The sequence below is a fragment of the Gymnoscopelus microlampas genome (genome assembly GCF_963454915.1).
Source record: "Gymnoscopelus microlampas genome assembly, chromosome: 16".
NCBI classification, from domain to species: Eukaryota; Metazoa; Chordata; class Actinopteri; order Myctophiformes; family Myctophidae; genus Gymnoscopelus; species Gymnoscopelus microlampas.
In genome coordinates this window covers 20,096,049-20,112,283 of record NC_139953.1, presented here as the reverse complement: position 1 = coordinate 20,112,283, position 16,235 = coordinate 20,096,049, and the positions used below count along the sequence as shown (strand labels likewise).

The window sequence follows — 16,235 nt, the reverse complement described above, 5'->3', positions numbered from 1 at the left end:
GCAGGGGAGTGTGATACCTAAAGCACAGGAGACTCAAAACCTAGTCACAGACAAGAATACAAAGACAGACACATAGACAAACACAAGGCACTGCCAGGGACCGTGACAGAGGTGTGAAAACATACTCTCCCCCTTTGCCTTCGGACCAGCATAGGTAATTATAAAGGCTGAGTGGCCAACATGTCCACTACAATGCCAAATTCAGAATGCTCGTGGACGAACAACTGCAAGTGTGTCTTTGCAGCTCTGTGTTGTGTGTTAGGCATGTGTGGCAACGATTTGTTATGTGTGACGTCAGACCAGAGAGCCCTGGTCAGCCTTTATAAGGTGTTGTAGATGCTGGTTTTGCTTTGAGTAGAGTAGGTGAATGAGAAACAGATAAGTGGGTGATAGTGAACGAGAAATAGATCGTAATTGAAGGTTCGAGACATAGACACAGTATCCTCAGTAATACCGTGCCAGAGGAGAGAAGAGAGAACAGCTTGAGAGGGAACGGGTGAGTTTGCCTTCACTGTCTACAAGCAGTTTACATTAGAATGGCAGATCCAAAGCGCACTCAAGATGTCCATGACACTTCCACAGACGTGGAACCTGTTGAGCCCATCGTGTTCACTCAAGATCACCATGGCACTTTGACAGAACCTGATGCGAACCACGACCCCCAATTTGAGCCCATTGTGTCCCTTCCAGAGCAGGTGGTGAAAACGCTAGAGGAGGATGAGGAGGAGCTTTTCAAAATGCGGGCCAAGCTCTACCGCTTTGCTTCTGAGAATGACCCTCCCGAGTGGAAGGAGCGTGGCACTGGTGATGTGAAGTTAATGAAACACAAAGAGAAGGGCACCATCCGCCTATTGATGAGGAGAGAGCGTACCCTGAAGATCTGTGCCAATCATCACATCCATCCCACAATGGAGTTGAAGCCCAACATCGGCAGTGATAGGGCCTGGGTATGGAACGCACCGGCAGACTTCGTTGACGAAAGTCCCAAACCTGAACGCCTGGCAATACGTTTCGTCAATGCAGAAAGCGCTCAAAGGTTCAAGGTGAAGTTTGACGAGTGCAAGGAAGAAGTCAGAAAGTCTCAAAGGAACAAGGAGGTGACGCAGACAAAGGTGAACAAAGTTGTAGCGGAGCTGGAGGTGCTTTCCATAAAGGAGGACAAGGCGTCCTCAGACGGAACAAACAAGGAGAAAGGAGAAGGGTTATGCCCCAGTGTTACACCAAACAAGGAGAAAGTAGAAGGGTTATGCCCCAGTGTTACACCAAACAAGGAGAAAGGAGAAGGGTTATGCCCCAGTGTTACACCAAACAAAGGGAAAGGAGAAGGGTTATGCCCCAGTGTTACACCAAACAAGGAGAAGGGAGAAGTATTACTCCCCAGTGTTACACCAAACAAGGAGAAAGGGGAAGGGTTACTCCCCAGTGTTACACCAAACAAGGAGAAAGGGGAAGGGTTACGCCCCAGTGTTACACCAAACAAGGATAAAGGGGAAGGGTTATGCCCTAGTGTTACACCAAGAAAGAGGACCATATAAGACGCTGGGACAATAACCACATTACCGCAATATTATTGCACATTATGCATACTTTGGGGCCTTTTTATTTATTTATTTATTTTGCTGGTAATGTTACGAGAGTGGATATAGTGTTATGAAATGTGAACTCTCTGTTTTACATAAACATAATTATTGTTTTAGTTAACATCATTGACTGTCTTCCATCCTATGTGATTGTTACTTCACCTTTGCGTGAGGGGGGAGGGAGGGCATCGTGCCGTCATGTCACTAAGCTGAGATTCATTGACTGATGGCACTGTCACAACAACTTCCAAAAAAAAAGCTAAATAAAACAAATTTTAAAATGGCAAAAATAATTACAAAAGAGAAAGGAGGTGGTGATGTTTGAGAAGATTTGAGAACAGAGACATTGCTTCTACGGCGCGGCATGGAGGATAGGAGCCCAATAGGATAGGTCCCTTTCCTCTGGCAGGAGGATGGCTCCGGTAGGACACAAACTACAGGGGTTTCATCCTAGCTGTGGAGCTATGTCTGTCTTCATTATTGGTGTGTTGAGTGTGAAATATTCACACCAAATCCCAAGTCAACGGTGAATGGTTCATCTAATTTTGGTGTAGGTTCTGGCTGGAATACCAACTCGATGTGGAAATCATTTTGAGTTATTTTGGTTATTAAGGGTAATGCAATGTCTCCCACTCCCTAGTGATAACACAAACACTTTGAGCACTTCAGTATAATGCATGAAGACCATTCCAACCATCCCTGTGCATGGGATCCAATCACCTGGCAGCACAAGAGTGGGCATGTGCCACCTACTTTGACACAAGTATCCACTACTGAGACATGGCGGGACTGGAGGGGTAGCCATCATCGCAGAAGCAGGGAGGCTTCATCATGGACATCTTTGGATGACCTTTTGATCTGATGGCAGCTAGATTATTGCCAGTAGCTGAGCAATAACTTGCCAACAAGATCACTGAGGTCCCAAGTGGATGAGATGACAAAGAGGACTAGCTCTGCACAAACACACGGTCACACGGTTTACTAGTTCTTGGGACTTTTGCATGTCTACATACATGTCACCTTTCCCACTCTGCTCCCTCACTACTTTCTACTATTGCGCCATAAAGGCTAAAAGAGCAGCATAAGAGCAGCGCAAGAACCAAAACCATATCAAGTATCTCAAGTTCTGTTCCACTGTAGACTCCAATAAAAGTATTATTATGCCTTAGACAATCAAGGAAATGCTGTTTTAGATCAGAAGAAATGTCATTATTGTTTGACCCTGGAATCTGAGTCCATAATATACAGTAATTGTAAAACAGTCTCTCAAAATTTGATCTAAATTCAGAAAGAACTTTTATCTAAAGTGATTCTAAACCAAATAAGCAATTTCCCCCCATTAAAATCGAATCATCTTTTCCTGCATCACAAACGTCTCGGCTCTGGAAGAGCTCTATGCTTTTTATTATATTCTACACCCTTATAGATAACTACAACATTCCCAATACTCTTTTTTTTTTAGAAATATCTTCAGATGTGCAGTTTCGCAATACAACACTAATTCCCATTTTGTGTACTTCCCACTGAATGCAAACGTACAGATAAATGCCATAGCATTTGCTTCATTTCTATCCAATGTTATTTAGAGAATCTAAAGTTTACATGACCGGGCTTAGTTTATCTGTATGTGTATACATGTATAAAGAGATGCAAATAATGACACTGTATTTCATGGATGTGTGCGCATGGATCTTGGGTGGTCATGCTGGGAAGTTGGGACTGTGCCTTGGGATGGTTATGTTCAACATTACAATGATTACTACGGTTATATGTATGTAAATACTGTATATGTGTATACTGTGCCACTTCGCTGTTGCTACTTTTTTTTTTAAAAGCATTTTGTGTTTGCTCAGGTGCTGTGCCTTGGACGGGTTTCATATTGGGGACGGGCACTATAATGATTGTAATCCCCATGATATATTTGAAAACAAAACAAATATCCAAACAGACAAAAGATAAAGTTGTTAAAAAAGAAAAAAGAAACCTACTGTTAAGTTTATGCTTCAGTGAAAAGGGTCTCTTGAGAAAAATTACATTTTATACTTAAGAAATGTACAAGATCAATAATGTCCTCTGTACATTGTTAAACCCATCATCCTCCATTTTAACCGTATTGCCTTTTTGAGCCATAATCACATTTCAACCAATCAGCAAAGCCAACTGAGGGACACACAGACACATAGGTACACAGAGATATCTGGAATATATGGAAAGATAAGATATGATAAAGATAAGATGTACAGCACATGTAACAAGATGCATGTAGAGAGGGGATGAATTTCTCGTATGTGCAAATGTATAGTGAAAATAAACCAGCATGACTTTGGTATGACTTTCATGCTCTCACTATTCCTGTTTTGTTTTGGGAAAAAACAGGAAAAGTTAAAAGAGGAGAACGGGCTTTATTAATTAAAATGCCAACATGTCTCGACCATCAGGTCTACATTAGACTAAATTAGCCTAATGTAGACCTGATGGTCGAGACATGTTGGCATTTTAATTAATAAAGGCTGTTCTCTTTTAACTTTCTGAGTGCCCGAATCTTCCGTTTTTTTCATGTTTTGTATTCCGCTGGATCCAGGAGCACCACCGACACTTTTATGTAACTCCGTGAGCACCTGGTCATTCTGCTTTTATCATTTAAAGGTTTTTGTTTTTAAATATAGAGTAGCCAATAATTTGTACCCCCTTTTTTCTCTCAATTTGGTCATTGTGTCAATGAATCCTCCCCACACAATTCTTTTTTTGCCATTGGTTTTGTACCTTACTGCTACTTCTGTTTATATCCCCCACTGACAGGTGCCGCCCCAGCCCATAGGAGTCACTAGCACAGGGACAAGGATCACCCTCCCCCATGGATTCAGGGGTGGATTCAGGCCCTAGACATGGTGGTGGCGGACAGGTACTTTACCTCTTTTCCACCTGTGCACCAAACTTTTCTAGCTTTATTCTAGCTTTAAAATGTTTGTTGCTTTTACCTAGAATCTATTCTAGGTGAAAGTATGAGGGTCTGAGAGCTACTGAGGAGCGAGCCAAAGCTTTGGGGAGAATAATAATGACAGTCTAATAACGACATGGCTTCCATGTGGTTCTCGTACTTCAGAAAGAAATTTGGCAATGATCGGTCCAGCGATTTGCAAGATTTGTATTGTGAAATTGTACTTCCATGTACTGTTGTTCTCATGTCTTACTAAATAAAGTACATCAATCAATCAAATTAGCCCTGGATAAACAAACACGAATGCATCCACACAAGCACATGTGTGCGCACACGCACGCACACACACACACACACACACACACACACACACACACACACACACACACACACACACACACACACACACACACACACACACACACACACACACACACACACACAGACCCATTAACGGAGTCATTCATCTATCACATACTGTATCTAAGATATATGACTACAAATTTGGGCAATCAAGGTTCAGAAAGATATTTGGCACTGAACGGTTAAGTGATTTGTAAGATTAGCCCTGGACAAACACACACACACACACACACACACACACACACACACACACACACACACACACACACACACACACACACACACACACACACACACACACACACACACACACACACGCACACACACCCACAAACACACCCCGCCTTCCCTTCTCCCAATCAACTGTGTGAGGCGTACACGTGTAATGTGTGCTTTAAGGGTGGTGGCCGCTTACGTTGTATCTAGTGCTGCAGGCAGGGCTGGAAGGCCCCCTCGTTAACGGTGAGATTCATCCATTCTTTCCCTTTCATCTCCCAGTCTGAGGAGGTTGTCCTGAGATCCATCCGTTTCATTCCAGTTGATTACCACTGACTGTCATGAGGCCATTTAACCGACGCACGCACGCACGTGCGCGCGCACACGCACACACACAGAGAGAGAGCTTGGCCCAGCTAGGTATGTCGTAAAAAGTCAATGGGATCTTTTAATGGGAAATTGTCTTTATGACCTAGAGCGCATGACTTTGATGTGAGACTTTGGTACGCCACTCTATTGGACCGCTTTAAAAGATGACTTTGCCAGTCTCCTCCAGCAAAAGTTTAATTCTATTTTAGATACATAACATAGAGATCCTGTCATATGAGAATGGCTGTGTGGCTTGGGGCTGGCACACATACATTTAGTCTGAAGAAAATGACACATTGCAGATACATCCTACAGAATATTGCTTTAATGCACTACATTTCCTACCAGTCAAACAGATAACATGGAAATGGAATTTATGCGCAAATTGGTGTTGTTAGGCATACATGACAACGGTTTATGTTGTGTGACATCAGACCAGAGTTGGTCTATATAAGGTGCTGATTCAAGGTCATCAGAGTTCTTTTTAAAACTATATATTCAGTTTGTATTCAATCTGGAGAAATCAACAGATATCGGAAAGATTCAAATTTGATTGCATCTAAGGAATAACATGGCTTCCAATGAGCACAGCTGGAATGAGGAGAGAAATGAACTGCTCAGAGAAAAGGAGGCTTTGGCTGGATGGTTCCTCTCTGCAGAGCAGAAACTTAAAGCCACAGAAGAGGAGCTGAGAACTGCGGCAAACCAGTTGCAAGCGAGAGATGAGACCATCCTACAACTCCATAAGACATTGGAGACGAAGGAAAAGGAGATCTGCGGTCTTCAAGAGAGACTCTGCTGCCTTCAGACGGAGGTGAAAGGGAAAGCCTGGAAAGAGCAAAGTGAACTACCGGACGACGCTGTTGTTGATCTGAAGGACCAGCTAGAGCGCAAGCTCGAAATAAACATTGATTCAGTTGAGAATGAGAGTGCCATGGTGGAAAAGAAAGCCCATATATCCGCCGGCGATAGTAATTTCAATTTGGTCGACCATGAAGGTGGTGAGGATGACTTAGACGCAGAGTCCTACCCGGGTGGGCGGAGTGAAGAGGTTGACAGGGAGACGAAGGCCAAGGCGTTTTTGTGGTGCCAGGACTTCCTGTCTGGTTCATGGAAGACCATTCCCGAAGCACATTTCCAGATCACCATTGTCAGTGGTGGACTGAGTAATCTGCTATACATGTGCAGTTTGTCTGACCATGTTCAGTGTGTGGGGGAGGAACCTTGCAGGGTCCTGCTCCGAATTTATGGAGCTATTCGACACAACAGGGTGGGCAGCAGGTGCCTTGCAGTTGAGGCTGGGGGAGGAGAGGACTCCTCGCTGGTGACGTTTGACTCCTTGATGGAGAATGTGATGTTTGCTATCCTGGCAGAGCGTACTCTAGGGCCAAAGCTTTATGGCACTTTTCCTCAGGGACGCCTAGAACAGCACATACCGAATAGCCTTATGCGCACAGAGCAATTCTCAGACTCCTCCATCTCTGCGGAGATCGCTACCCAGATGGCTCGTTTCCATACAATGGTGATGCCCTTCAACAAAGAACCAAAGTGGCTGTTTGAGACCCTTGATACATACATGGACAAAGTGATGAAGATGAAGTTTGAGCGAGAAGCGCAAGTGAAGAAGTTCAAGAAGTTGCTGAAGTTTGACCTGCCTGCAGAGCTGGAGAGACTCCGCGAGTTGCTGGCAGCTACCCCATCCCCAGTGGTATTTTGTCACAATGATATGAATTCAGGCAATATTCTGTGTTTGGACGGCCAGGACCCAGCCTCAACAGAGAGACTCAGGCTCATAGACTTTGAATACAGCAGCTACAACTACAGGGGCTTCGACTTTGGGAACCACTTCTGTGAGTGGATGTATGATTACACATACAACCAGTGGCCTTTCTACAAGGCCACACCAGATAACTACCCAACCAGAGAGCAGCAGCTTCATTTCATTCGTAGTTATTTGGCAGAGCAGGGGGGATACCCTGATAATACTACACAGGAGGACCAGACACGCATCCAGGAGGAAATGTTAATTGAGGCTAACCGGTATGCATTAGCATCACACTTTTTCTGGGGTCTGTGGTCCATTATTCAGGCCAGGATCTCAAAGATTGAGTTTGGATACCTGAACTACGCCCTGAGTCGGTTCTACAGCTACGTCAAACTAAAAAAGCTCTTTACCTAAGTTCCACCTGCATGTACTGTATGAGAGGGTCACCTTTTGTAAGGATCCTCATAGTGTACTTCAACTCTGTGTTAAACACAACCCAAAAGCGATCGAGTGATCCAGAACCTACCTAATCAACCCCCCAAACACTATTTGTGTAACTCTCTGGGTGTGAACCTGGGTCTCCCACATGGGAAGGGACACTAAAGCCAAACATCTTAACCACTGGCCTAAAATTAGCCTAAAGGAGGAGTTTCCTTGACAAGGGGAGATAGGCTTTTGTCATGCAGAGGCTCTGAGTCACTTTGCTACAAGACTAACCCTAACGACCGGGATTCTAACCCGGGTCTCCCACACAGGAATTGACACTAAAGCCAAACATCTTAGGCTTTTGGTCTTCAGGCAAAGCGCTGGGCCACTCTGCTACACTCGTACTCACTAATAACAACCAGAGCACTGCAGGGAATGTGTACACAACTTTACACCAATGACTGCCCAGGTACCCCGGATTGTGCTGAATCCTTGCCCCATATGGTGTCATATGTCATAGATATTTCATAGATGACTGATGGCATACTGTAGAATGCTGGTGGATGTTCTTCACAGTGCGTCCCTTTCCAGTTGTGTTATTGTGTGCTGTTGTATATGTACTGTGCTGTGGAACAGGTTATTAAGTAAATTATTTAGTAAAAAACTAAACTAAATAATTACATCTATAGGCCTACATGTATACACTGCAAAACGAACTAAAACAAAATAGAATTGATTTGATTTATTTTTATTTGGTTTATTTATTTAGCACAATTTTAAAAACAGTACAAAATGCGTGCTCAAAATTTAAAAGCGAAAAGAGCCAACTATCCCAAAGGGCTCATACAAGGCCTCTACCTACAGTATCTGAACACAGTATACAATACAATATAGGACCTGATTACAAATGACAATTAGCCAAGTAGTTGGCATGCATGTTTAAAAATGACATGATTACATAACAAATGACAATTTTAGTTGATTACCTGATTGGGTTCCTGGTGGAAAGGAACACAATGAACAGTAAATAACTAGTTCCTCAAGGGGCAGTAATGCAGTGAATTTAGGGAAAAGTCTATTTCAGCTTTCGCCACAAGAGGGCCATTCCTGTAACCTAGGTCAGAGGTCAGGTTAGTTCTGTATTCAGACTGACAGGAAGCCAGAGAACGCCTAACATGAACTTGTTTATTCTAGGGTCTTCACACATGTACTCAAAATAACTACATTATGATAAGTGAGTATTTATTTCCCTGTGTTCATCCCAGAAGGCTGTGCAGGCTACAGGTTTTCTGTCAAAAAGGCCTTCAGTTTAAACCATTAAGCTTAATGGTAGCTCACCATAGCTCTGCAGTATTTAATGTCTCCCCAGTAAATATATTTAGCCTATAAGGCTTGACTCGAGTTATGTTAAGATGTTTCCTAACTTTGGAATTCAGCTCTGCCTTGTAAATGTTTCTTTGTTTTCCAATTTGTTTATTTAGTGTGAGGCTACTTTTCGCTAGCAGTACCGGTCCTATGGAAATAAATTCCCTTTGATTAAGAGCCATGTTGTTAGAATTCTGCACACTGGTTAGCATCCAATACCAAGCAGAGGACATGTTCTGTATTTTTCAACCTCAAATGCAAAGAAATTAACAGAATGTCCAGGAACATCCTCAGAGTGTACAAACGGGTCCATTTGGTTACATTTGTACACTCTCTGAGTTACAAATGGATAAATAAACACAGGAATAGACTGTGTATGTAATTGTGGTATGTGGATCTAGGTCAGCACAGAAAATTTGATAACTGTAAATCTGCTGCTGGTGATTTAATAGTCAACAGAGTGAATTTAAACTTTAACGAAATCATGCACTTTTCTGAACATACTTTTAGCATTATAGTTTCACTAAGGTAAGGTTATTAATCATCCTCCATGTACACCAGCACTGTATCGATATCCATAAGTTGTAGGGATGTACAATATAATAAAAAGAAAAAACCAAACGTCACACTCAAACACACACCACCTTGCTCTCCATGCTGGTGACCAATATTCAGCAGTTCTAATTATTGTTCATTTTGATGATGTAAGTATAAGTCTAGACATGGCACTGTTATTTATTATTATTATATATTTTTTGTATTATTCAAATTAATATATCACTTCAGAATAGGATATTTTACTATCATTATTAAGAGTTCATTCTTATTATACCTGTGTCACCTTTAACACTAGCAGTCATCAGCATTTTTGTGCTCTATATTTACAGGTCCAGTGCATCTTGGTTCAGGGGCCGCTCCTGGTTTTGACCACAGGGTGATGCACAAAGATGGTTGGAAGAGCATCTTCTCTCTCAAGCCTACTTTGGCCCTTTTTGGTCTTGACAAAGTGTGCCTACAGAGAGACTTGAGTTTAGTCCCACACATAACCCACATACATAAATCCCATAGTGGTTGAATGCATAAAAAAAGTGTGACTCCTTACCCTCCTTCAAAACCGCTCTAAAAGAGCACCTACATGTGGCTGCAGTTTGTAACTGGCCCCTGTAAAATGTCTAAGCTTATCACCGGAAATGACCCCTTCCCCAACTGTTTACTGTACATATTTTTCTTTTTAATACTACTTGTATATATATATGATGTTTTATATTGAATACACAGGACCTCAATGGAAATAAGCCCTGGGCTTTTTGGGTTAACCTTTTTAGTATTATTTTGTATAAATCTGTGCCATTTTTGCAAACTGTTAATAAAGTATGCAATCAATCAATCAATCAATCAATGCACAGTATCAGGAAACACTTACTGGACATGTATACATACACACATTACATAAATAAAACTAATATCACATCAGGCAGCATCCGATGGCACTTGTCATACTTTGTTAAACATCAGCAAAAAAAGCAAGTTGGTGATCACAACTTTGAGGTTCAGTAACTCAAGTTGGGGAACAATGATGACACCATCTCCCATAGCAATTTCCAATCCAAGTGTATGTCTAACCCTCTCTCTCTCTCTCTCTCTCTCTCTCTCTCTCTCTCTCATAACATAAGAACTATAGGGAGATTCAATGGAGCCTGAAGAATCCCTGCAATGCACCCTCACCCTCACCTTATTTATAATAAAGCAATTTAACATTAAGATGGTTGCTGGTTATAGCTGGGCTAAGCTGATATTGGACTGTTTAAGTTGGTTTACCAGGCTAGACCATGGGCTGGAGAAACTGTTCAGGCTGGTCTTGCTGTTTTGTCTGTATAGTTGGTGTGCCAATGACGTCACCGACGTTATGAAAAAATATATATATATATAATTTTTTTAATGTTCAGAACCCAAGATATCATGATTTGAAGATTTTCTGCTCCATTCACTTCTTGTTTAACTTCTTACTGAAAAAGGCTGTATCTCGGCTCCTAAGCACTTTTTTTTTTTTACAATGTATTTTTGGCCTTGGCTCAGGGGTGATAAAGCCAGAAATAAGTTTGGCACTGAATGAGTTAAATGGCTCTGCATTCACATTCCGTGTGTGTGTGTGTGTGTGTGTGTGTGTGTGTGTGTGTGTGTGTGTGTGTGTGTGTGTGTGTGTGTGTGTGTGTGTGTGTGTGTGTGTGTGTGTGTGTGTGTGGGTGGGTGGGTGGGTGGGTGGGTGGGGGTGTGTGTGTGTGTGTGTGCACGCGCTTGTGCGTGTGCGTGTGTGTGGCTGCCCCCTGCTGGCTCCATACAGGTAACTACACCAATATAAAACAAAGCATTATACTGCAATTCAGCAGAGCTTGTAGAGCGGCTATTTTCAAATAGCCTAGGTACAAAATAGGGCTATTAGTGGTTATTGTATGTTTTATGATGTAATAATGTATAACTGCAAAGTAACTAGTAACTAAAGTTTTCAAATATTAGGTAGTCCACACTGTTGTATTTGTTTGTATGTTTTTATGTGGACCCCAGGAAAATAGCTGGTTGATATTGCACCAACTAATGAGAATCCTTAATTAAATCTAAAAGTCTAGCTGAGTGGCTGCACCCCTCCTTGCCTCGTCTTAAATCCCTAACCCTGTACCCCGGCACCAACCACCATTGAAAAAGGGAAAATAATAACAAATAAATAGATAAATAATAATAATAATAATAACAGTTGAGTAGAGGTCTAACTATTGTCTGCCAGCCAGAAACGTCTCTGAACTGTAATTAAAGTTAAGGAATCATCATCATCAATCATCAATCATCATTAAGGAGGATCAATTTTGGACAACAGGGAATATACTTAAGATAGGTAATTAGTAGGGCTAATCTGTCCCAAAAACATTTTACTGTGGGACACTCCCACGTCATATGTATAAAAGGTACCATTTAAAGAACAGAGTGAACAATATGTAGTAAGTTTCATTCTATAACGTTTCTGAGGGGTTAAGTACGTCCTATGGACAAAATTAAAAAGGATCTGATGATGATTTGGGTTTCGGGATGCTATGATATTTCCCCAGAATTTGGTCCGATTGATAAATTGATGTTGTAAAAGTCAGTGTTACAAGATTGAATAATAAGTATTGAGGATATCTTTGTGATAAATCTTTGTATATTATGGAAACTTGACCTTTGGATTTTGGTTACATTTTGTACACTCTGAGTTAAATTAACATTGATTTTACAATATGAATTGGGATCCCAGAGATAGAAATGCCATTAAATGGGGGTCTGCAGCCTAATGCATGTCAGACTGGGGGTCCTTGAAATTAAAATGGTTGAAAATCATTGCTAGAGCTGTAAAAATCTCTCATGGGGGGCCTTGGCATATATTTTCAAATGGGGGACCACAGGCTATTAAGTGTCAATTTCGGGTTGACGCTTGAGAACCACTGCTCTATATAGCCATTTAAAGGGTCTTTTTGTTATGTTTTTTTAAGTTATCGTGACAATGAATCAGCCACTGCTGTTAACATTTGAGTTTTCTCACCATCTCTCCCCCCCAACAGAAAGCAGCAGCTGACACTGTGACTGAAGAAGCCGAAACCGTTGCCGACACCCCCGACCCTGTGGCCCCACCTGTGGTTGAAGGTTCCGAGCAGTACAGTGGCGGAGCGTCCGTGGAGGCCATGAAGGCGGCCGCCTCCCGGCCCGCGACCCTGGAGGGCCCGGACCGTAATCGGTAAAATCAGGCAAAAATAAGAATTAAACAACATAACCCTAACCCTAAAACCGAAATAAAGTGACAAAAAGTGTCCGAATCCACCCAAAACCCTCAACATTCTTTGCACGCATGGACGTGCGCTGCGCGCATGCATGCGCAGGGGGGGCCTGATCATTGTGCTGTGCCTCCCGGCCCGGCTTTGAGTTGTTCCGCCACTGGTGCAGTATATTAAACACCCTTTGCAAAACAGGTACGGTTCTGGGATTTGCAACCTTCTCTTTTTTCTCATCTCAAGTACCCTGACAGTTTGACATGCGTGATTAGGCCACGGACATCGCATGTATTTGTATCTCTGGATCTCCAATATGCATATAAATAATGTAAAATCCCTCAGTTTATTTAACTCTCTCTGAGAGTGAACAAGGTGGAACCAACAGGTCCGTTTGGTTCCATTTTGTACACTCTCAGAGTTACAGACCCATAAGGGTCAGATATACAAGCTCATGTATACAATACAAGGATTTACAAGCTCATAGCGTGGCACCGAGTGCCGCGCTATGAGCTTGTAGATCTGCTTTTTTTGAAACATTGTGAAAATGTGTGCTAACCTTTGAATATATATATATTTTTTAATGCGAAATTAACTCAATCTGTGCTTCTGGGGGTCCCTTGAACAAAATATTTGAGATTGGGGGGGGGGGGGGGGCGGGGTAGTCTGTGGCCAAATACATATCATTTTGGGGGTCGTTGGCATGAAAAAGTTTGAGAACCAATTCAATTCAATTCAAAGGGCTTTATTGGCATGAGAAAACATACGTTTACATTGCCAAAGCAAAAAACACAATACAGCGATATAATCAAAACAAAAAATGTACATTTGAAAGTCAGAATCTTCAATAGATCAATTTCTATGTACCAAGATCACTGGGTGCAGGTATAGTGCAGGAATATACACAATGATTAGTCTTATGGGTCTGTAACTCTAGAGTCTACAAATGGAATTACATTACATTTTATACAGAGTTAAATTAAGATTGATTTTTATAATATAAATTGGAAAAATCTTTCCTTGGCTTATCTTTTCAAATGGGGTCTGCGAATTTGGGGCTCCTTGACATGAAAAAGTTTGAGAACTACTGCTGTAGGACAAACACACACATACGTACATACACTCAAGCACCCTAATTGTACAAAAGCCCTTGCTGCGCACCTGAAGCCAATTCTGATCCAATTAGGATTGGCACACCTGAACGCAATCAAGGCTGAGTCAGAGACTGGCAGGGCTTCATTCAGTGAGCAGAGCTGCTCTGAGCAACATGCCACAGGACCAGAGCTCTGCCTTTTCTATGTTTTTGTTTGTGTGCGTGCATGATGCAGGTGAGGGACAATGTTTGAGTTGTAGATCACGCTTATTTCTCTAATGTGCCTAAGTTTATGTTTACTTTACATTTAAAGCTGCATCATGATGTTTGGTAAAATGAGTCCATCATACTGTATATCAGTGAGTTGAAGTGCTGCTTAAATGCATAATGTGACTGTTTACTCATGCTTGTGATGTACGTATCTACGTTAACTGTGGGCTATATATGTACAGTATTGTGTAAGATGCAATTTGGAGTTTGTTTCATTTGTTTGGTTAATGAGGTGACTGTGCCAGGTGTAATAGGCATAGCTAATTAGTGCCCTATTGAAAGGAGGTCACTGTGACCCTGTATGCGACATGATCGTGAACTGTAATTTGTGTTTATTTGCTTTTATATTTCTCTGTATTGGAGACCACAAACATATAGACCAATTAATTGTTTACTAACATTGAGACTGCATGCGCAGGTGATTGTTTCACGCAATCAATTTCCAACCTGTTGTTTCGGGGTGCGCTAGTTTCAGCACACCCCAACCCCCTCTTGTGTGTTGGCTAGTGTGGCACGTCCTGGCGAGACCTGATAGAATGGGTTTCATTTAGCGCATACTGGTTGCACGCATACTGGTTCTTATCAGTGTGACGTCGTCTGTTAAGGGGTCTATACGAAACTGCATACCCTGTACCCTGAGTTTCATCAGTAAAGCCTCCATGAGGACTCACTGACCGGAGTCTATTATTTAATATGTGATTACTCAAACCACTGTTGCACCGAGGTCCCTTCCTCACACTAATGCTTGAGACACACTAATGTTATTGATTTTTAAAGGCCTGACCTAGAAAAATACTAATGAATATTTTAAAAAGGGTGATATTTCTTTTATATTACCAGCCAGTAATATAATAGGCCTATACAGTAAACAACACACTCACAGCCTTTTGATAAAAAATATATATACATAGCTCATAGTGTGGCACTCGGTGCCGCGCTATGGGCGTGTAGAACTGCAATTCTTTGGAAAGATCGTGGAAAATCGTGGGTCTTTCGATATGTATATTTTTTAAAGCAAACATTTGTAACTCAAATCTGCTTCTGGGGATTCTACAAATGTATTCTAAATCCTAACGTTTTAAAAAAAAAAAAAACATAATGTTGCTATAATATCAGTGGTTCTAAAAATTATATGTATTTGGCCATGGACCCCATCTCAAAATATTTTGTTCCAGGGACCCCCAGAAGTTGTAACAGAGTTAAAAATGTTTGCTTTAAAAAATATATGTTCAAAGATTTGCAGAAATGTTCACATTTTTTCAAATATAGTAGATCTACAAGCTCCTGCACTATGAGCTTGTATATCTGCTATTTTTGAAAGGCCAAATAAATCTTAAAAAGACACACAGACGCGTTCCCGGTCTTAATGGGTTAATAGAAGTTTTACCACCCGCTTGCCTGCACTCCCATTTGCCAATTTCAATATAAGAAGACATTGTTGCGACATTTATTTGGGTCTTAAATTACATTTGTTGAGGTCTTAAAAAGTCTTAAATTGTACTTTCAAAATGGTGCAGGAACCCTGTTATGGACAGTGTTAAATCCCTTAACTCTTTAACTGCCAGAGTGTATACATTAAAGAATTCACCCACTTACTTTTGCAACTGCTGATTATTGTAGGATTATTATATTATCTGTATTTATTTATTTTACTATGTTTTGCGTCTAGCTGCTGTCAGGTTTATTCATTCCCATTTTTCTGTCTCTTTAGATGCAGGGATCGGGCCTGACGAGCAGGTATCTACAATAAAGAAGAGAAATATGTCTCAGGCCATGGAGAATGCTGCAATGGAACTTGCTAAACGGGCCATACCGAGGGTTCAAAACAATAAGGAAATGGCTGCCTATATCAGAGCGGTACGTGGGACACAGGGTTCAGCCTTATTAAACTTAGGAATGCTCCACTGTCAAATGTATGAATTTTTCGTCAATTTGTGCCATAACTGTTGTCGAGCAATTCCGTCTGAGAAAATGTAATCTTTGTCCCGTGAACAGTCCTTTGCTGTCACTGTAAAAGCTTGGGACTCGAGCAGTTTCCAAGGCTCTTGTTTCTACAGAA

At 41.6% G+C, this 16,235-nt stretch overlaps 2 protein-coding genes across 2 annotated transcripts; both read left to right on the top strand.

Moving 5' to 3' along the window:
• Positions 1-536: 536 nt before the first annotated feature.
• LOC311062874 (ran-specific GTPase-activating protein-like) lies at positions 537-4,463 on the top strand (the record flags this gene model as incomplete). The annotated part of the gene is made up of 2 exons (XM_084082093.1): positions 537-1,235; positions 4,380-4,463. 2 exons carry the CDS (start codon positions 537-539, stop codon positions 4,461-4,463), a joined length of 783 nt encoding a protein of 260 aa, XP_083938219.1.
• Positions 4,464-6,037: 1,574 nt separating this feature from the next.
• Positions 6,038-7,645, top strand: LOC311062873 (choline/ethanolamine kinase-like; the record flags this gene model as incomplete). The annotated part of the gene is made up of 1 exon (XM_084082092.1): positions 6,038-7,645. The coding sequence occupies one exon, from the start codon at positions 6,038-6,040 to the stop codon at positions 7,643-7,645; it is 1,608 nt and encodes a 535-aa protein (XP_083938218.1).
• Between the last annotated feature and the right edge of the window lie 8,590 nt (positions 7,646-16,235).